Genomic DNA, 20,872 nt, shown 5'->3' with positions numbered 1-20,872 from the left:
CTTTAATTTTTTTATATTAAAAAAATTTGATTCTACTCCCATCACAGCGCAAGCCAATAAGGTTCAAGTTCAAAGTTTTGCCCAATATTTAATAAATTAATGGGATATAATTTCTTACTATTTATTTTCATATTCTCCCACTCTGAAAAAGGATTATTTATTTAGGATTTTTAGCTCAGTTAGCCATAGTTATAACTTCTTAATCACAAAATTAGTTTGTTTTTTTTATGAGCAAAACAAATTGAATTTGAAAAAAAAAATCTAACATTCTACTTGTAATTGAAAAATAAACTGGTGTTTTTTTCATTCATAAAATTTTAATAACGTAAGAAATGATTTTTTTGGGATAAAATTTAAGAAATTATGTATAATTGACAAGATATATATTTCACTCTAGCAATTTTAATCATTTTATATAGCAACTCCAACACGCGAGACAAAATTGCATGACAAAATAAGCAATGTGGGCAAAAACTTAATAATGTATAATTAAAGTATTAAAGTGAAACTCAATGCTATTTACAAGGTCAAAACTGATTATATCCCGTGATCGGACATCATAATTCCCACCACCAAACACCATCCATCATGATCCCACACATCAAAAAGACAGTTGAGCAATCCAACGGCCAAGGCGTCAGATCCCAATCACCAACCATTATGATTTATGAGTCGCGCAGCACTAGATCCCGGGACTGTGATTCATCCCGACTTCCCAGAGTAAACGTTCTTCTAGACTGAAAATAACACCAAGCAAAGCTCGCTCTCTCTCTCTCTCGCCGATCTGATGGACTCCTTTGAAGGATAAGTAAAAAACTAAAAATTCCACAGATCCAACGATGGCAAACTACCTAGCTCAATTTCAAACTATCAAAAATAGCTGCGATCACGTCGTCATTGCAGGTAACTCTAAATAATGATTCGCATTTCCTGATCAGTTTTCTGTTTGATTGATTAATTTAGTGTAATGTTTTTGGCAGTTGAAGATGTGAGTGATTTATGGCCGAACATAAAATCAGGATTCGAAGAGAGAGTTCCAATTAAAAGAGCTAGTTTAAATAACAAGACTCGAAATCCAGTTCTCGTAGAGAATTTTCCTTGCGAGTTTATATTAACTACTGACTCAAGACTCCGCAGCCGGTTTCCTCAAGAACAGTCTTTGTTTTGGTTTCGCGAACCGTACGCTACTATTGTTCTAGTCACTTGTGAGGTATTTGCTTAATTAAACTCGCCATTTGACCTAAATTTTTTTATTTGTGTGTGTATATATATTTCAAAAGGATTTATTTTGCGTTTTTATTTTATTTTAATTAGGATCTTGATGAGTTTAAAACGATACTTAAGCCACGGTTGAAGTTAATTGTGCAAAATGACGAGAAGGAATGGTTTATTGTGTTTGTGTCGAGAGCGCATCCGAGTAATGATAATGCTGTTAAAATGGCGAAAAAGGTTTATGCTAAGCTTGAAGTTGATTTCAGCTCGAAAAAAAGGGAGAGGTAAGCATGTAGCTGTAGGTCGCATTTTAATTTTACTTTGATATTTGAGTTCTATTTTTATTTTTTTTATTTTGATTCAGCTGGTGCATTTTGTTAGCTGGATTTGTCTTGCATTCTTAGCTTTTCTTGAGTTATTATTTGTTGGAATTTTTTTTGTTTAATTTTATAAGTATTCTGGTAAAACAATATACTTTTGCTTCTTTTGAAAATTTGTGATGTTTTGATTTTTAGATATGACTGCTATTATCCTTGAATTGAACAAAGTTGTGATGTGTTGATATATTCATGCATTATTGTTTACTTGAATAGCAATTGTGAATGCTGGTATCATGTTCATCAACATGAGTGATGTAAATTGGGTTATCTGACTTGAAATGCAAGGCCAAAACTTAAATAAGTTTATACATTGACCGTTGCTTTAGTTCTCTTTAGCTGAATATTGCCTACACTGACCTTTGCTCCAATATTGCACTATTTTCTTATTTTTCGTTCTCTTTTTCAGAAATGCTTTAGTCATGGTGGTTGGTGTTATTCACAAAAGGTCTGGTTTCCTTTTTGTCTGTTTTTTGAACATGTGAATTATCCAGGTGCTGCAAATATGATATTCATGGCCCTGAAGCAAATTTTTGGGATGATTTAGAATCGAAAATTATGGAGTGTGTCAGAAACACACTGGATAGGCGTGTACAATTTTATGAGGATGAGATACGTAAGCTCACTGAACAGCGGTTCATGCCAGTCTGGAATTTCTGTAATTTCTTTATATTGAAGGTTGTTCCTTTTCTCAAATTATTTCAATAGTCTGATAAAGGTGTTATATCTACCAGCAGAAATGCCTGATTTGGATTTAAACTGTTGCCCATTTTTTGTTCTTGTGTATATTTTGTTTATCTTGGAAAAGCATATCTATGAAACATTGTCTTATAGTTGCCCATCATTTCTGTTTGTTCACGAAATATCGGTATTGATCCCTGAGAAGATCCCTATACATGGGGAGGCTTAACTCTTAAGAAATCTTTTAGTTCCTTGTAGCCATATGCCTACCTCTAAATATATTTTCTGTTCTCAGGAAAGCTTGGCTTTTATGTTTGAGATGGCTCATCTTTATGAAGATGCTCTACGTGAATATGATGAATTGGAACTCTGTTATTTGGAAACAGGTAAGCATGTGTGTGCCTGTGCTGATGTTGTTTGCATCATTTTCCTTCTTGTTTGTTCAAGTACTCAAAACATTTGTCATTCTTCACTGTTTTGAAATTATGGTGTAATAGTAATCTTACTTTATTTCTTGTAGATGAGATATTCTTTTTAATAATCTGATACTGCTATATATGTCTATATTTTTCATGTTGAAAGTTTCGTAAAAAATCAAACTAGTGTATTCTTATTGTATTTTGAATGATAAATTAAACTGTAATCAGCACTGATCACATGGTCATAGATCTTTTCTCTGAACATCATGATTTCAAATTGATAACTTAATGTTTTCTGTTATCCATGTCTGAGTTTTCTAACCTGAACCTTTGTCCTAATTTGTGTTTTTGTTTTGTGTCTAAATTTTTGTACTTGTTGACAAATTCAGAGCATGAATGATAATATTATAGCAATATTTCTGTAATCTTTTATAGAAGCACTGTAACTTCTTTTATTTTACATTTAGGTGTTGAAGAAATATTCAACACTGGAGCTTTCTGAGCCCTCATGATCAATGCCTTTGAGTTTTCTTCATACTTACGATTGTTTATATACTTTTAGGAGTATGTGTTTTTAGCATTGATGAATAGCTGAACATTTTATGCTGCCTGAGCAATAATGAACCAATAATTTATACAAATTTGATGCAGTTAATATGCCTGGAAAACAAAGAGATTTTGGAGGAGTAGACCATGGTGATGATTGGGCAGCACTGCTTAATTCTGAAAATAAGCCATTGACGCAGATCGTTCAAGATGATTCATTTAGAGAATTTGAATTTAGGCAGTATCTCTTTGCTTACCAATCAAAGGTATGGAAAGCTGAGAATTATTTCAATCCACTAAAATGGTACTATGATGCAGTTAATTCCAGAATGAAAGAGAAATATTTCTGATTGTTTGCTTTATCAAGCACACAGATCTGTTTGTCTATATGTGCCACTGCTTTCCTTGAACTTCTTTTTTCATAATTAATTTTCAGGATTCAGTAGTTAATTTAAATATTGCTCATTAGTTGATTTTTGTCCTTATGCTTCATAATTGAATAACAGTTTGAGTGGATCTTGGATATGTGCTTGTATTTTTTAAATGCTATTGTTTTGCCCCTCCTCTGTGTGTGTTTGTACGCCTCTGTTCTGTGTGGAGTTTTGGTTGATTTGTGTCACAAGAATTGGTTTTGTAGCCCTTTTTTTTAAATATTGCATGCTATAGTGTTCTCACGCCAAATGTTCACAAGAGTTTTTTGCCATTATACATTACTCTTTAAGGAATCCAGTTCAATTCCTGGGATTTTTACTTTAATCTAATTATTCTGTTGGACTTGCAGCTTTTATTCAAGCTGAATCGCCCCTTTGAGGTTGCATCAAGGGGTCATTCATTTATAATTGGCTTCTCAAAGGCCCTCACATTGCATGAGGTATATGTTGGTTGTTTTGTTAAGTAGTTGCATTGCTGGGTTTTTTACCATAGTTCAGAGGATTTTATATCTGATCTCTCTTTTTCCTCTCCTATTGGCACTCCTCTTAGAATATGCTACCTTTTTGTATGCGAGAAGTTTGGGTAATAACTGCTTGCTTGGCTATAATCAATGCTACTGCTTCTCCTAATTATGATGGACTTGTGGCACCTGACATAGAAAAGGAGTTCTACCGCCTCAAGGGTGATCTTTATTCTTTATGTCGAGTTAAGGTAAAATACTTGCTTCTTTTGGCTCCATTTTCTAAGCAGCAAATGTTGCTGCATCCTTTACCTTTTCAATATTTTTATCCTGTATGAACCTATTCTCTTTTGTCAAAGCAAGAATGACATTTGAAAAAAAAAAAAAGATTTTGTTTTTTTTTTTTTGCACCTGAGACTTGGTACTAAGACTATTGTGCACGACAGTTGTGTTCTTTTGTTACTTCAAATTTTGCTACAGAAGGGGTTTTATGAAATGCAATTATGATTGTTGCAGTTCATGAGGCTGGCCTATTTGATCGGATATGGAGCAGATATAGAAAGAAGTCCTGTCAACAGGTGAAAAATCGAATTATAAAGTGCAAATCTACTTGTCACCTCTTGTTTATATTCCACTTGGTCCTGTAACTAGAAAGTAAATATTTCCAGTGTCAAAAAGTTATAATTGAGCTATTTATAGAGACTGATGTTTTGTGTATCTTTTAAATTATTTTCTTTTATTTTTTACAGTGCCTTACTCAGCATGCTACCTTGGCCCAAGCCTCCAGTTTGGCCATCGGTTCCACCTGATGCTTCCCCTGAGGTTCTTGAGAAGGAAAAGGTACGCTTTAGGATGCCGTGTCCAAATTTGAACCAACAGAAGGGCATTGGTATATTTTTCTCTTGGTTGTTTGTTTGTTCTCTTACTGTAGGATTGTGTCATTACTGTAGTTTTCTTCTATTTCATACATTGCTTACCTCTTCTGCTAATTACTAAGGGTGACTATCACGAAGTTCGTTGCTTCTAGATGATATAACACTCTTACAAATGAATGAAAAGGCAATTAATGGTATCTCTACATGGTGAACCCAATTGATAGCCAAACCCAATTCGTAGCTAAACATTTCAGTCCAATTTCCCTATGCTGTAGTTTTTCTCCTGTTATTCAAAAAATGGCTATTTAAGTTTCCCCTGATAGAATTGACGACCACGTTTATCTTTGTACAGGTGATCCTTCAAGCTAGTCCTCTAATCAAACACTTTGGCATCCAGAGGAAGCCACTGCCTCTTGAACCTTCTGTACTTCTGCGAGAGGCTAATCGGCGAAGGGCTTCCCTTTCTGCTGGGAATGTGTTTGAGATGTTTGATGGCCGCCCAACCTTGATTGATGGGTAATGGACTTGGGAATTGAGGCAATGTAGTACTATGGGTTCTCCAAGAAGCAAATTTTTTTTTATTGATATCTCATAATCTTTCATCATTTCTTTTTTTGGTGTATGCCAATTTTATTGTTTATCTAATTGATACATAAATACAGATCAGCTTCAGATGCTTCATCAAGGACCCCCCTATCTAAGAAAATGAATGCGATTTCTATGTCGCGGACTAATTCTTCACCCGGAACTTTTGATGGTTCAGTAGATCGACCAATGAGACTTGCAGAGATTTATGTTGCTGCCGAACATGCTCTGAAGCATACAATTTCGGATGCAGATCTTTGGAAAGCTTTGTCATCTGTAGAGAAGTTTGAGGTATCTATTTAATCCAACATTGACACAGACATGCATTTTTTTTTTTTTTTGTGAATGAAAATTTTCTTTAATTGAAAGGAACCACATAGGAGCTCACCCTACTACAGAGCAAACAAAAACAATAGAAAAAAACTCTAGAGCAACTAATGATTAACAGAGTTGCTGAAGTTCATTTGGCACAACTATATCTAGGATTGACAAAAGCTTGCTGGAGAATCTTCGTTTGAAATGGCCTGAGCTGCACTGAATAATGACTTGTGCAATCAGAGCTGCATTGCCTGGGCTTTCTTCTGTCTCTTTCTTTCCATAGAACATGCACATATCTGCACTAAGCTAATCTCATCACAGTGGAAACCAAAATCTTTTGCAAAAGCTGCTTAGCATATCATCAACCCAATTCCCAGAATGTCTATTTGCTGAACTAATCTGCAAAATCTTGCTTGTTATTTGAAATTACTTTTCTAAAAGAGTATTGTTTAGACTGCCTGATCATCCTGCAAAGGATCAAGTACCAACTGTTAATTGAAATCTTAACTAAAAGAAGCCAAAAAAAGAATTGCCATTGTAGTGCGAGCAGAGACCTGGCCACAGCAAACCATGTGCTTTTGCTTCAAGTTCTCTTCATTTCTGTATATTCATTCATTTTAGTTTTGTGCTTTGATTAAATGCAAAACCTTCTAACCCATGGCATTGTTGTTGTTAAATATTGGAATTCTGAGAACTGCCTACTTCTGACAAGATATTTTGTCAGTCAATGCCTGGAAACTTTTTGTGTTCAATGGTGAGCCATAGCTATATTGTAAAAAAAAGATGCATGAATGATGGAAGATTATTGCTAGATTAAGTTATTTTCAGTGCTAATAGAATGCCAAAAGTTTCAACTGATTTTTCATTTTCTTAATAGAATTGAACAGTTGGTAATTCTGAAAGAGATCAGTTCAAGGTTATAGTTTGCTAGTTCATTACCCCCCCTCATTTCACCAATTTTATGTTCTTGTCATGGCAGCAAAAGTATCTCGAGCTAACCAAAGGTGCTGCAGACAATTACCATCATTCCTGGTGGAAAAGGCATGGAGTTGTTCTCGATGGTGAAATAGCAGCTGTTTGCTTCAGGCATGGAAATTTTGATCTAGCTGCAAAGTCTTATGAGAAAGTTTGTGCCCTTTATGCTGGCGAAGGATGGCAGGAATTATTGGCTGATGTCCTTCCCAATTTAGCTGAGTGCCAGAAGATGCTGAATGATCAAGCTGGCTATTTAGCATCTTGCGTGAAATTACTGTCTTTAGATAAAGGTTTATTCTCAACAAAGGAGCGCCAAGCATTTCAGGCAGAGGTTCTTCGTCTTGCGCACAGTGAGATGAAGGACCCTGTGCCCTTGGATGTTTCATCACTGATTACATTTTCTGGAAATCCTGGACCTCCCTTGGAGTTATGTGATGGGGATCCTGGTATTCTCTCTGTAACTGTTTGGAGTGGCTTTCCTGATGATATAACTCTTGATTCACTTAACCTCACTTTGACTGCTACATTTAATGCTGACGAGGGTGCTAAGGTACAATTTTCTTGGACATTGATAGTTGTGACTTGATTCTATAGAGCAGATATGATATGTACAGAATTCTTCACAACTCAAGAAACCCTCTCACATTTCAGGCATTAAGGAGCTCTACTGCCACCATACTGAAGCCTGGTAGGAATACCATTACCCTTGCTTTACCTCCTCAAAAACCAGGTTCCTATGTCTTGGGGGTTCTTACTGGGCAGATTGGTCAGTTGAGATTTAGATCTCATAGTTTTTCGAAGGTTGGCCCAGTGGACAGTGATGATTTCATGAGTTATGAAAAGCCCACTAGACCTATACTCAAGGTATTGGTTTTGTGTTTCATACAAGGATCATGTGTTCTGGTCATTCCATTTGGTTAAATAGGTGCATTGTATTGCTTATCTAATAAAGCCCTTCTTTCTTAGGTTTTCAAACCAAGACCACTAGTTGATCTTGCAGAAGCTATTTCATCTGCTTTACTGATAAATGAAACTCAGTGGGTTGGGGTTATAGTACGGCCTATTGACTACTCTCTCAAAGGTGCTGTCTTGTATATTGATACTGGTCCAGGTCTGAATATTGAAGAGTCGCATGTCATTGAGATGGAGACCTGTGTCAATATATCACAGAGTAGTGCTGAAATGACAAACTCTAATGGCACACAAAAGGATTGTTCTTCAGCTTCTAAAAAAGAATTTCAGCAGTTAAAACTTCAAGATGGTAGAATAGAGTTTCCTGCTTGGGCAAGTGATGTAAATTCTGTTCTCTGGATTCCTGTTCGTGCAATCAGTGACAGGCTTCCTAGAGGGTCATCCTCAGGTGATAATAATGATTTGCCTATAAATTTTTGCATGTATACTTTCTGTTGTAACTGATGATGTTCCAGTCTTATAATATTTTTCCTTTCGTGGCAGTCACCTCTCAGAAACAAAGCAATCTAGATGGCATGAGGACAATTGCTTTGAAACTTGAATTTGGAGTATCCCACAACCAGATATTTGAAAGGCATTGTCATTTTCCATCACTTCTCTGATTATACTGCTGATAATAAGTTATTTTATGTTTTTGTTTTTCTCATTCCCTCACCTATAAAAAGTATAAAAGATGTTATTTAATCATCCAAACAATCATATTGCCTTGATCTGCAGAACTGTAGCAGTACATTTCACTGATCCTTTCCATGTGAGCACACGTGTTGCAGACAAGTGTAATGATGGTACTCTGCTGTTGCAGGTATGCTGCAAATATGTTAAGCTAGGATATTTTTTACCCACCAAACTGATGCATTCCCAAACTGTTGACATTTTGAGGGAGACCATCTTAGCCAGTTCTTATTTCATGCTATGATAGAATTATAAATATCACAAATTATATTTATTATGTTCCTTTTCAATTTCATTTGAATTTCAGAATAGTTTGTGTTGCTTCCAGGTGATACTGCATTCCCAAGTGAAGGCTACGTTGACCATATATGATGCCTGGCTTGAACTTCAAGATGGATTTATTCATACTGGACAAGGAACTGGAAGACCAACTTCAAGCTTCTTCCCACTCATGATTTCTCCAACCTCTAGAGCAGGAATCATGTTCAGTATTAGCTTGGGAAAAGTAATTGACAAAGGTATAGATCTTTTTATTGTATTTAAAAAGAATTTCTTGTACTCATAGCTGGTCCTTAGTCAAACATACACCTCATTCATTCACAAAGCATGCTATTATGTTGAAACTGTGCATCGAGCTTTTAATGTTATTAGAAGAGTGTCTTGCTTAGTCATATTTACTCATGGAGAATTTTCCTGTTTTCTAGAAAACAGAGAAATCAGGTTTACTGATTATTGTTTATTGAAATGCGTGTTTTCAATTTTCTAGGAAGATTGAAATATACAGTAAGTTTCCAAATTCTCCACTTTAGGAAATTAGGGCCTTGTTTGGTTCATCAGTTAGTTAATCTCTTGACCATTTATCCTTTTAAGGACAATCCAAACAAGGCCCTTGTTTTCAATTTTCAAAAGCTATTAATTTGTGGACGCAATTTTTAGTTTTCTTTGGAAGAATGATTTTAGAACAAAGATGAAAAGCAGATATGGAAATTGGAAAATTGTTTTCTGAAAAGCGCGCACAAGTGTTTTTAATCATTCTATATTCTTTCCCACCTTGCGTTTTCTCCTTGTTTCTTATTTTGTGAAAGAAAGGTAGTCAACTTTTTCTAATGATTCGCCACTGTACACTCTTACAAACCTTTTAATTTCTTTTGTTCAGGGGTAAAGCTGTCCAGGGCTCTTGTCATGGAGCCCTGAATGATTGATGTCAAGATTGAACATTTGAATTGTTTGTATCCCCTAGCTGTGGTTTAGTCAGGATAATGTTGTACTTCTTGGTTTCAATGAAAGATTGAGAAGCGAGGAGCTGAGCAGTGTGGTCAATTTGGTGAATTTAGAAGTAGAGTCGAAGAACATTTGAGCTATTGAAAATATCTATTGTCTTGCTAATGGTGTATTCTCATAGATTTCTGCTGATTCTTTTTAACTTGTTCCTACCCTTCTTAATATTTATAAATTCTCTAAGTTTTAATTTTCCCCTCCTACATTTGGCTCTTGTTGATACATGTTATGTACACACTGCATACTTTCATCCGTTGCTTTTTTGTATTTTCAGTGCATCATGTCTTAAAAATTCTCTTGGATTACAGATGAAGTGGAAGAACTGCAGACAGATAGCATACTAAATATCCGATATGGAATTTATGGTGAGCGAACAAATGGAGCACATCCTCCTGTTTCCATGGATGGCACTGAACCTGAGGATGCCAGGCAGGACTTGCTCTTCAAGAGTGCTATTGTACTGCAGAGACCAGTGCTTGACCCATGCCTGGCTGTTGGTTTTCTTCCTCTTCCTTCAACTGGCCTCAGAGTTGGACAACTCATCACCATGCAGTGGAGAGTTGAAAGATTGAAGGGCCTGGAGGACAATGGAATTTCTGAACACAATGTAAGTCTCGATGGAAATTTAAAATAAGAAGTTCCTGCAACTATCATGGGGTTACAACAACATTTTCTCACGTAGGTGGTATTGTCATGATTATTATATGCTTGTTACTTTCGTTCTTTTTAGTGCAAGTATTAGTCATGGTATTAGTGTTAATATTAGCACTGGATGCGTCACTGGACTAAGCAAATTCATTGTTCTGTTATCTCAGGTATTTGCTTTAGTCATTTCAGTTGGATTGGTATATTACCTGTTCCTTTCCCTGAACTGAGAGGAAAAAGAGCATTGGCATAGTCACTGTTGAATTGGATGTGATTTGTTGCCCTAAATTGCTTATATATTTTTCAAACAAAAGTTGCGAGTATTTATTTATTTATTTATATATTTGGTACAAGTTGCATATATCTCAGACCTTTATTAATACTGTGATTTTTATTTTTGCTTTTCCCGCCTCCTTTTGACATCTCTTCTTTCTGAAGCTCGGAAAGAAAAGCAAATGGATTTTATATTCCCAGTTCAGAATTTTTGCAATTAAAAAACTTGGGCTCGATGAATTTCTGTTTGCATGCTCTTTTAGTCTTTCTTTTACTTTTTTTTTTTCCTTTTTTGCTCACACATCTGTGATGCAAAAATTTTAAAATGGCTTGAACATGTGATTCTACTGTTTGTTGCCAATTCTTTTTTTTTTGGTTTTCTCTGCAATCAGCTTGAAGTTTAGTGTAATGAATACAAACTTTGATGATATCACTGCTGACCTTTGTTTTCTGGGGATCCTGATGTGAGACTTAAGATGTTAAAATCTTGAGAGAATGTCAGGCAGAAAAAAGGAAGCAACCTTGCAATTCTCACATTTGTGCATGTCAGTTAGATGATGTAAATCATGTTGTTCCCTGCAATGAATTCATAAATACTCTCTGCTATTTGTGCAGCAGGGTGAGGTGCTGTATGAAGTCAGTGCAAATTCTGAAAATTGGATGCTTGCGGGGAGAAAGCGCGGACATGTTACTCTCTCAACAATCCAAGGTTCCTAAACTACTTTAGTTCTGTCATCAATTTTTGTTATATGAAATATGTAGTGGCTTACAGGTATCATTAGTGATTTCCCTTTTCCTTCATATTGGACAGGTTCAAGAATAGTCATCTCAGTATTATGTGTGCCGTTGGTAGCTGGTTATGTCCGCCCTCCTCAACTTGGGCTACCAGATGTTGATGAGTCAAATATAAGCTGCAATCCTCCTGGGCCCCATCTGGTCTGTGTCATGCCTCCAGCTCTCAGCTCCTCCTTCTGCATTCCGCCTTGATTGTTATTAATTGATGCATTCCAGTTATTCTGGAAATGGTATTAGTTGATGCATTCCAGTTATTCTGGAAATGGTCGGATTGCCTTTTCAATTCAATCAAATTTCAAACACGGTAATACGTTAAGCATCCAGTTTTGCTTACCCTGAAACTTGTAAATTTGTAAGTTCCTGAAAGTTCGAGAATCAAGAACAGTTAGTTGAGACGGAGTGAATTTTGATAGGGTTAGGCTTTTTTCATTTTTTTTCTTAGTAATGCCGTTTGCTATGTAAAGTCCTTGCTTTTGTATAGTGGAACTTCGTATTCACGTACACCATGCAAATCAAAGCCTGACAGAGTCAACTTTTTATTTCTCGTTAGTTCTCCCTCTCTCTTTTTGATGGAACTATATTAACGACATTTTTTTTTAATTTTCTAGGATACATTGAATTTATACGACTGATATGGAGATTTTGCAGATGTTGCTTTATCTTCGAAACAATCGTCATTTTTGCGCCTTTCGGACAGAGGACAATACACGAATAATAAGTGACAAATACTGTTGTTGACTTCTAGATGGAGATAATGGCTTCTTCCATCTTTTTGTTGATCCCTTGCCATTCGTGAGAAGCTCTTTGCAGCGTCGCTTCCAGTTTTGGAATTGACTTTTAGTGCGTCAAAACAGGCTTCTGTCTCATTCATATTATATCCTTGCCGTCGGTATTCTCCAACCCAGTTGAGCTAAAGACGCTTTTCCCATCCTGCCACTTAAGTATACATGGTTTACAAACCCTCCAATTGACTCTTCTGAGATCAGCACTCCCCCCCTATCTGTTCTTCGTAAAGAGGACCTTTTTACAAGAACAGCATTGTGAAGTGTCAAAAAAAAAAAATTAAAATTGTTGCCAGCCAAAACTGAACGATTTTTTATTTTTATTTTTTTCAGTTTCTAGAATGATCACTTGATGCCTTCACTGTACTTTCTCCGGAGGCTTTGTTCCTTCTCCACATTTGGCTGATTGTCCTTCAGTATCGCTTTAATTTCTCCGAGGCTGCATGCATCTCTTCCCAATTTTATTCGCACCTTCCCTCCAAACTTCAATTCTTTAGGTTTCTGGTGATCATTCTAGGGGAGTGAACTTGGTTGCTTCTCAAATCTCTCTAGACCTGAGATAAAAAAAATGGCGCAAGTGGAAGTGAGGAATGATAAAATGGAAAAACCAATGGAAGGTTGACACTTGGACATACCAACAATGTTGAAACTGAAATGAGACAGATGGGAGGAAGATATCTAGAGATATGAATTACAAGGATACAAGATACAGAATGAGAGCCATACCATGCATATGGTTCGACTGCCGGCCTCCTTCTCCTGCTAATAATACTAAGCCTCCTGAATACCATGCATATGGTAAAACTGCCGGCCTCCTCCTGCTAATAATACTAAGCCTCCTGAAACACACAGAGGGGCTGAAGGACATCCTTGCTGTTGGAATTGCCCCACTCAACTCGTTCCCACCACTCTTTCGGATGTGCTTGGATTCTTCGAAGAGGTGTTTGGCCAATGCCAAGGACCGGATCAAGGAAGGGAATCCTCTTAAGCTCTGGGCAGTTGACCACAAGAATCTCTTGTAGAGAGCCACAGATCACTACCCCATGGAAAATGCTCTTCAGCCCCGGTAAATTGCTTAATTTCAAAGCCCTTAATTTTGAGAGATTGGTAACTGTGTTGCGGTTGCTAATGCTATTGCTATCTTTAACCATAGTGCCTTCTTCTTCCTCCTCCATAGCTATTATCTCCATTTTGTGCCAGTCATCAACTTCAATCACTTCCAAGTTTTTGAGATTTGGCAACAAGTCAAGGGAGAACAGATTCTTCATGCTTGGACATGCACCTATTGTCAAGGACTTAAGATGGGCAAAGGTAGAATTAGATTGCAGTGGCGGTGTAGCAGATCCTTCTCTTGTAATGAGGACAAAGAAGTTCTTCAAAGTTTTAAGGTATAGAGACTCAAGTCTTTCAAATATTTCTGGGGAGGATTCTGACTTTGAAACTAAGCACTCTATCCTGTCACACTCCCACATCACGAAGGACTTTAGTGAAGGTGCATGTTTAAATGGAGAAACATCACACAAACTTCTTGCATCATGGCATCTTCTAATTGACAAAGCTGAAACATCTTCTGGGAGCTCAAGGAACCCTCCTTTTTCACCGATATTGCAATTATTCAGCAAAACTTCCTTATAAAAGACTTCCTCAGGTGTCATATAAAGTAAATAATCCATGGTTGGATCCACGCCTAGTTGTCCTATTAGGAAGAAGTATGTGATTAGAGGTTGCCTCACATCTGGAGATCTGAGGTACTTCTTGAAGTCAGAAAGATCACAGAATTGGTATCTCAAAGTTTCCAAGCTCTTCAAACATGCCATTTCCTCTACTCTTTTGGTCTTGAAAAAGCCCATATCCCGGTTAACGCTGAGGAATTTTAGACAGGAGAGATTAGGCAATATACCAGCAGGCAACTCCTTCAGACTGTTTCCATGAAGATTAAGATACCTGAGATGGTACAGCATATTATCCAAATGATGTCAGTAATTTTATCCTTTCTCACACAAGCTATTTCAGATTCAATGAATTTTCATCCATGTATTTCACTGTCGATACCTGAGATTGGACAGCATTTCCATGCCTTGAGGCAGTTCTTCAAGTGCAGTATAGCGGAGATCCAATTTCCTCAACTCCCTAAGCTTTGCTAATGATGGTATGTGCCTCAGCTTCTCACACCTTCTGAGATATAATGCAGTGATATTCACTAGATCAGAAAAGGAACCTGGCAATTTCTGGATAGCAGTACTTGATAGATTAAGAACCTTGAGCCCTTGCAAATGCTTGAAAAAGGAATCTGCAATCATTTCTAGCTCGATATTTGAGTTTAGAAATAATGTTGAAAGTTTGGGACACATTGGTGAACAACTTGAAGGAATTTCCTTGAGGCGATTTTCCATTAACGAAACTCTCACAAGATCCTCTTTCCACTCATCCTTGCCTGGTAATTCTTTTAGTCGCTCCCTAACTTCAACCATGACTGGGGAGTTCTCTCTGAGTTTCTGGAGAGCCATGTCTCGAATCAAGTCATGCATCTTGAAACATCTGTAGTTTTCTTTTCTTATATAACTTTGCAATAAGCAGGCATTTTCAAGATTGTTAAGCATAGCCTGAACTTTATCAAATTCTGCCTGCCTGCTCTTCATTGGTTGAATTATCCCCTCATCAATCAAATACCCTATCAAGTCCTCTCTATCCATAGTGAAACCCTCTGGAAAGAATGCACAGTATAAGAGGCACTGTTGCAATGCTGAGTCATTCAAGCGCATGTAACTAAATCTCAAAATATGGAATACCTCAGGTTCCATGTCATGTGGCCTAACTTCTGATTGTTTCAATTCTGTCAACGCATTCCTCCACTCATATAAGTCATCCACTCCCCTCATGCTTCCTGCCATTGTTATAATCCCAAGTGGCAGACAAGCACATTCAGCTGCAACCAATTTTGACATCTGTTCAACTTCAGGAGAGAGTGCAGCATCATGCCCAAGTTTTTCCTTGAACAAAGTCCAAGCTTCTTCCTTAGTAAGAAGCTCTACTTTGATTCTCTCTTGGCAACCCATCCGCCTGCAAATTTCCAATGATCGAGTTGTGAGAATCAGCTTGCACATGTTCACTTCAACAGGTATCCCCACCTTTTCTAGATGAAAATGATTCCACAAATCATCTAGAATAAGAACAGATTTTCCCTTTGCAACTAATGCTTTATACAACTTGGCAGCTCTTTTCTTCTCATCATCTTCATATGAAAGATTTAAATTAATAGCTTTGGCAATAAGATACTGCAATTTACTGATGCTAAAATCCTGTGATACAGTAATCCAAAACACATACTTGAAAGAAGTTGGTCTTTGTAGAAGCTGATTATGGATATGCGTTGCCAATGATGATTTACCAACACCGCCCATCCCATAAATGCCAATACTTGAGATTTCATCCTTCATCAACAAAGACCAGATCATCTCCCTATTTTTGTCAAAACCCTGACCTACCACCTCTGTTGTCAGTAATGCTTCTCCTTTAGCTTTATGTGTATAAAGCCCTTCAGAAACCCTACTTTCGTCGGCAACCATAATGAAGTCATCCGTCAAATCCTCCACACCCACATCTGAAACATCTGTCTCTTGCCCTTCCGACGAAACTCTACCTTGGTTGATAAGCATATACCCTTCTACGGTTATGCTCTCTGTCAATTTTTCTGTGTCTGAAAGATCTCCTCCATGCCCTTGAGAAACTGTTGATCTACCAGCTTCATCAACAACCACCAAGTCCCCCCCTCTCATACTCTCTACCCAATCTTCCATTTCCATATCTGGAAGATACTGTCCTTCCCTCAATTCTTACTCTATTGTCCGAGCTTCTACATCTGGAACGTAGCTTGTTCGGATGGACTTCGTTATTTTTATTTTTTTTTTGTCTTTCAATTGCTCGGTAGGCTGCTTCTTTTATAACATCAAGGGGTCCTTTTCCACATATATTAAACCTGTGCCCTTTTTCTCCTGACAATTGATATTTGACCCTTGAAATTGAATTTTCTAAATTTGCACTTGACGCCACCTCCACCATTTGTCTTCGCAACATGATCCCAAAATTGATCACTGTTTTACCTTCTTCTTTTGTGGGCCCAATAGGCTATATAGAGTATAGACTATAGACAGCAAACCAGCATTCCTCCCTGAAAACTATGACTCACAGTGGAAGTTTTTCAATTTGGTTTTTTCAAAGAGGACAAACCTCTAAAAAAAAAGGTCCCCCAATAGAGGAGAGCGTTCGAAAAGATCTAAAAAAATCAATTGTTAGCACATGATTAAAAAAAGTTGAGGATGAGAAATCGAAACCTGTTTTCATGGTAATAGCATGGGGTAGACTCATCCTATGGACACCCAGGTTTTGGAAATTAATTAAACCAGCCCTTGTACTTTAACTTTGGACTTATCAACCCATAAATTTTTGATACAGGGTCACATATGAATTAAAAGTACAGGGCTTGATTTAATCAATTTCCAACCCTTCATGAAACTCAATGGACTTATTCTTATAAAATCTAGTATCACCTGGTTGATTGATCTAAGATTTAGGATTTTGACCCGGTTTTACAAAGTAAAAAACAAGAATTGCAAGTAACTTAGTGAAACTTAATTATTTTTTTCATAAACATATTGTTTTAAATTAAGGATAAAAATCTTGATTTTTTGAAACAAGCAGTCACCATGTAAAATATCAAATCCCCTCTTCCCGTTAGGTTCCAATATGCTTCTTTTTTTTTTCTTTTTCCCTCGTAATTTTGTCAAGTACAACTAGAAAAAAGAGTAGGATTAATTCGAGGAAATCCACAGCCTCCAATATTTCACTGGTTGCAAATGTTTTTCGATGTCTTTCATATTAACAAGAAGAATTTAAATACAACTAGAATAACAACTGACCGAATTATCAGCACTTAAAAATAACATAACTACTAATGTTGATATTCAGCTAACAACCTAAGTTGAAGACCTATTTTTAAGCTAAAATACTTGGTTGTAATTTAACAGATTAGAAACAAATCTTAACCTGATGCCACGTATAATTATTGGATTCAATATCAAACTCAACTGGACTCTAGACTTAACTAATTAAATAATAAGCAATAAATATTGGGGTCCTTATGCAGACCATAATCCAACACTGGTGACATGACATTGTGCACATAACATTTGCCCCCCTAAATGACCTTGTCCACAAGGTCTGGAAATTCATTGACTAAGATAGAATATTCCACCCAAGATGCTTCCTCTGTACCTAGTCCTTTCCATTTCACCAATACTTCGGTCATTGCATGATTTTTTTTCTTCTTCAATCGTCTGTGCAATATTTCTTCTGGTTCAGGCCGAATAATTCCATCCTTGTCTGTTGGTGGAAGAGTAACAACCAAATGTTGTCTTTCTCCCAACTCCTTCTTTAAGCAAGAAACATGAAACACCGGGTGTATTTTGGCTGCAAGAGGAAGCTCAAGTCGATAAGTAACAGTACCAATCTTCTCCAGCACTTGATATGGACCATAGAATCGTGGAGACAATTTCAAATTCCTTCTTTGCCCCACCGATTGCTGCTTGTACGGTTGTAATTGAAGGTAAACCAAATCTCCCACATTGAAGCTTCTCTCAGTCCTCTTAATATCTGCAAATTTTTTCATTCTATCTTGTGCCAACTGCAGATTCGCACGAAGAATACGGACGATTTCGTCTCTGGTCTTCAAGGTACTTTCTACTTCTTGAATTTGTGTGGTGCCTGTCGTATATGGAATTAACTTTGGGGCTGGGTAGCCATAGACAGATTCAAAAGGGGATAATTTGGTAGAAGTATGAATGTTGGTGTTGTACCACCACTCAGCCAACGGAAGCTATTTAACCCATCCTTTTGGCTTGTCTCCCGAGAAACACCTAAGATATTGCTCAACCATCTTGTTGACAATCTCTGTCTGGCCATCCGTTTGGGGATGGTAAGCTGATGAAAATTTCAAAGTGGTTCCCTGCAGTTTAAAAAGCTCCTTCCAAAATGTACTCGTAAAAGTAGGATCTCTATCAGTAACAATAGAATTAGGCAACCCATGTAATTTAAAAATATTGGCTAGGAACACCTGAGCAATCCTTGAGGCAGTGTACGGATGAGAAATAGGAATAAAATGAGCGTACTTAGACAACCGATCCACTACCACCATAATAACACTATAACCTTCAGAGTTTGGTAATCCCTCAATGAAATCAAGGGAAATATCAATCCATACCTTCGTAGGAATTGGTAATGGTTGCAGCAATCCAGCAGGGTGAATATTCTCAGACTTGTTCAACTGACATATATCACATTCCTTGATAAACCTTCTAACCTCCTTCCTCATTCCTTCCCAATAAAACTCAGATTTAGCTCTATGAAGAGTCTTGTGGAATCCTGAGTGTCCTCCTTGTGGGCTATTGTGCAACAAATAAAGAATTTGTTCTTTCAACTCCCTTGAGGTGGGGATGGACAATCTTCCTTTGTAAAATAATAGTCCATCCTGCTGTTTATAATTCTGGGATGCAAGATTGCCTTGTTCTAGCTTTTTAATAATCTGCTGCAATTTAGGATCTGTAGCATAATTGGTTCTAAGTTGTTCCAACCAAGTGTTTACTAGTGTAGTAATAGTAGATAGGTTCCCTTCCTTCGACTCTTTCATTTTTTGGGACAGGGCATCAGCAACCTTGTTTTTCTTCCCTGGTTTGTATTCTACCACAAACTTGGTGCAGTAATAGTAGATAGGTTCCCTTCCTTTGACTCTTTCATTTTTCGGGACAGGGCATCAGCAACCTTGTTTTCCTTCCCTGGTTTGTATTCTACCACAAACTCGTATCCCAAAAGTTTGGTAATCCATTTTTGCTGAAGAGGAGTACCCACCTTTTGTTCCTGCAAGTACTTGAGACTCTAGTGATCCGTCTGTATCTTAAAGTTGTGTCCTAAAAGATAAGACCTCCATTTCTTCACTGCTAAAACCAATGCCATTAGCTCCTTCTCATAGGTAGATAGTTGCAAGGCTTTTCCATGAATTGCTTGACTCATGTATGCTAATGGCCTGCCCTGTTGCATTAATACAGCTCCAACACCAATACCAGAAGCATCACATTGGATAGTAAAAGGAATAGAAAATTCTGGTAAAGCCAAGACTAGAGGACTAGTTACAGCATGTTTAAGATCTTGAAAGGCCCTTTTTGCTGATTCAGTCCATTGGAATGCATTCTTTTTTAAAAGAGCTGTTAAGGGGGCTGCTATAAGTCCATATCCTTTGATAAATTTCCTGTAATATCCAGTTAAACCTAGGAATCCTCTAAGAGATTTAAGGCTAGTAGGGAATGGCCAATTAAGCATTGCTTCAATTTTGGTAGGATCAGCTCATACCCCCTCTTTTGAGATTAGGTGACCAAGATACTCAATTTCAGCACATCCAAAACAACACTTAGATTTTTTTGCAAAAAGCTGGTGTTGTTTTAAAATGTCCAAAATAATTTGTAAATGATGAACATGGTCAGACATATTTTTACTATAAACAAGAATGTCGTAAAAAAAACTAATATAAACTTTCGTAAATAAGGTTTAAAGATGTAATTCATAAGACTTTGGAAGGTTGTTGGAGCATTGGTAAGCCCGAAAGGCATTACCAAGAATTCATAATGGCCTTCATGGGTACGGAAGGCTGTTTTAGGTATATCCTCTGGTTGAACCCTAATTTGGTGATATCCCGACCTTAGATCCAGCTTACTAAAGATGGTTGATCCATGAAGCTCATCAAGAAGTTCGTTAACTATAGGTATAGGAAATTTAACCTTAATGGTTTCTTTGTTAAGGGCTCTATAGTCAACACAAAGCCTCCAACTTCCATCATGTTTTCTTACCAATAAAACTGGGGATGAGAATGGACTTTGGCTAGGTCTAACAATACCAGATTGTAACATTTTATGAACTATTTTTTCAATTTCAGATTTTTGAAAGTAAAGGTATCTGTAAGGTCCTACACAAACTGGTTTTGCACCTGACTGTAATACAATATGGTGGTCATGATTTCGAGTAGGTGGTAATCCCTCAGGTTCTAAAAAAAGGGTATCTGTCTACACAAACTGGTTTTGCACCTGACTATAATACAATATGGTGGTCATGATTTCGATTAGGTGGTAATCCCTCAGGTTCTAAAAAAACTTCTGAATATCGGTTAAGAAGGTCAAATATTTGTGGCTCAACAGAAGTTTCAATAGACAGCAAACTGGAATTTTCAAAATCAATAAGCTGAATAACTAGTCCTCTTTTATTTTGCCTAGAAACTTTACCAAAATTTTCTCCTTCTACTAATGAGATACCAGTTGATGTCATACCTTGTAGTCTTCTAGGATTGTCCATGACTGAGAACTCCATTTGAAGTCGTGAGAAATCCCAAAGGATAGGTCCCAAGGTTCAAAGCCATTGAATACCCAAAACAATATCACATCCTCCCAAGGTCAAAATGTAAAAATCAATGGTATAGAGATTACCCTGTATGTGTAGAGGTACTGCTGCACAACTCCCTTCACTACGAATTGCTTGC

At 37.0% G+C, this 20,872-nt stretch overlaps 2 protein-coding genes across 8 annotated transcripts; one reads left to right on the top strand and one right to left on the bottom strand.

The window, feature by feature from the left end:
- Positions 1–702: 702 nt before the first annotated feature.
- Positions 703–12,056, top strand: CLUB (TRAPP II complex TRAPPC10/CLUB). Of its 4 annotated transcripts, none has more exons than XM_011031126.1 (22): positions 703–903; positions 981–1,210; positions 1,315–1,496; positions 2,084–2,267; positions 2,566–2,656; positions 3,341–3,501; positions 4,017–4,106; positions 4,217–4,378; positions 4,644–4,705; positions 4,877–4,967; positions 5,355–5,518; positions 5,665–5,878; positions 6,885–7,430; positions 7,532–7,744; positions 7,847–8,240; positions 8,336–8,426; positions 8,570–8,654; positions 8,853–9,042; positions 10,111–10,409; positions 11,339–11,429; positions 11,532–11,722; positions 11,753–12,056. In XM_011031126.1, exons 1-21 carry the CDS (start codon positions 840–842, stop codon positions 11,705–11,707), a joined length of 3,780 nt encoding a protein of 1,259 aa, XP_011029428.1. In that variant the 5' UTR covers positions 703–839; the 3' UTR covers positions 11,708–11,722; positions 11,753–12,056. The 4 variants fall into 4 exon arrangements, with proteins under 4 accessions (XP_011029428.1, XP_011029426.1, XP_011029427.1 ...); XM_011031124.1 differs by having other exon boundaries at positions 11,336–11,429; positions 11,532–11,711; positions 11,747–12,056; XM_011031125.1 differs by having other exon boundaries at positions 11,336–11,429; positions 11,532–11,716; positions 11,752–12,056.
- A 99-nt stretch (positions 12,057–12,155) lies between these two features.
- On the bottom strand, positions 12,156–16,354 carry LOC105129172 (probable disease resistance protein At4g27220). 4 transcript variants are annotated; one of them, XR_843018.1, is made up of 4 exons: positions 14,350–16,354; positions 13,134–14,241; positions 13,001–13,074; positions 12,156–12,851 (listed from the first exon to the last, which is right to left on the bottom strand). XR_843018.1 is itself a non-coding variant. In XM_011031128.1 (4 exons), the coding sequence occupies exons 1-3, from the start codon at positions 16,098–16,100 to the stop codon at positions 13,069–13,071; spliced, it is 2,865 nt and encodes a 954-aa protein (XP_011029430.1). In that variant the 5' UTR covers positions 16,101–16,354; the 3' UTR covers positions 12,156–12,851; positions 13,024–13,068. The 4 variants fall into 4 exon arrangements, 3 of the variants coding, with proteins under 3 accessions (XP_011029430.1, XP_011029431.1, XP_011029429.1); XM_011031128.1 differs by having other exon boundaries at positions 13,024–13,074; XM_011031129.1 differs by lacking the exon at positions 13,001–13,074 and having other exon boundaries at positions 13,086–14,241.
- Positions 16,355–20,872: the final 4,518 nt, after the last annotated feature.

This window comes from Populus euphratica, unplaced genomic scaffold (genome assembly GCF_000495115.2).
Source record: "Populus euphratica unplaced genomic scaffold, PopEup_1.0 scaffold86.1, whole genome shotgun sequence".
Taxonomy (NCBI): domain Eukaryota; kingdom Viridiplantae; phylum Streptophyta; class Magnoliopsida; order Malpighiales; family Salicaceae; genus Populus; species Populus euphratica.
Note: the sequence above shows the minus strand (reverse complement) of the source record. Positions and strands in the feature narration are given on the sequence as shown.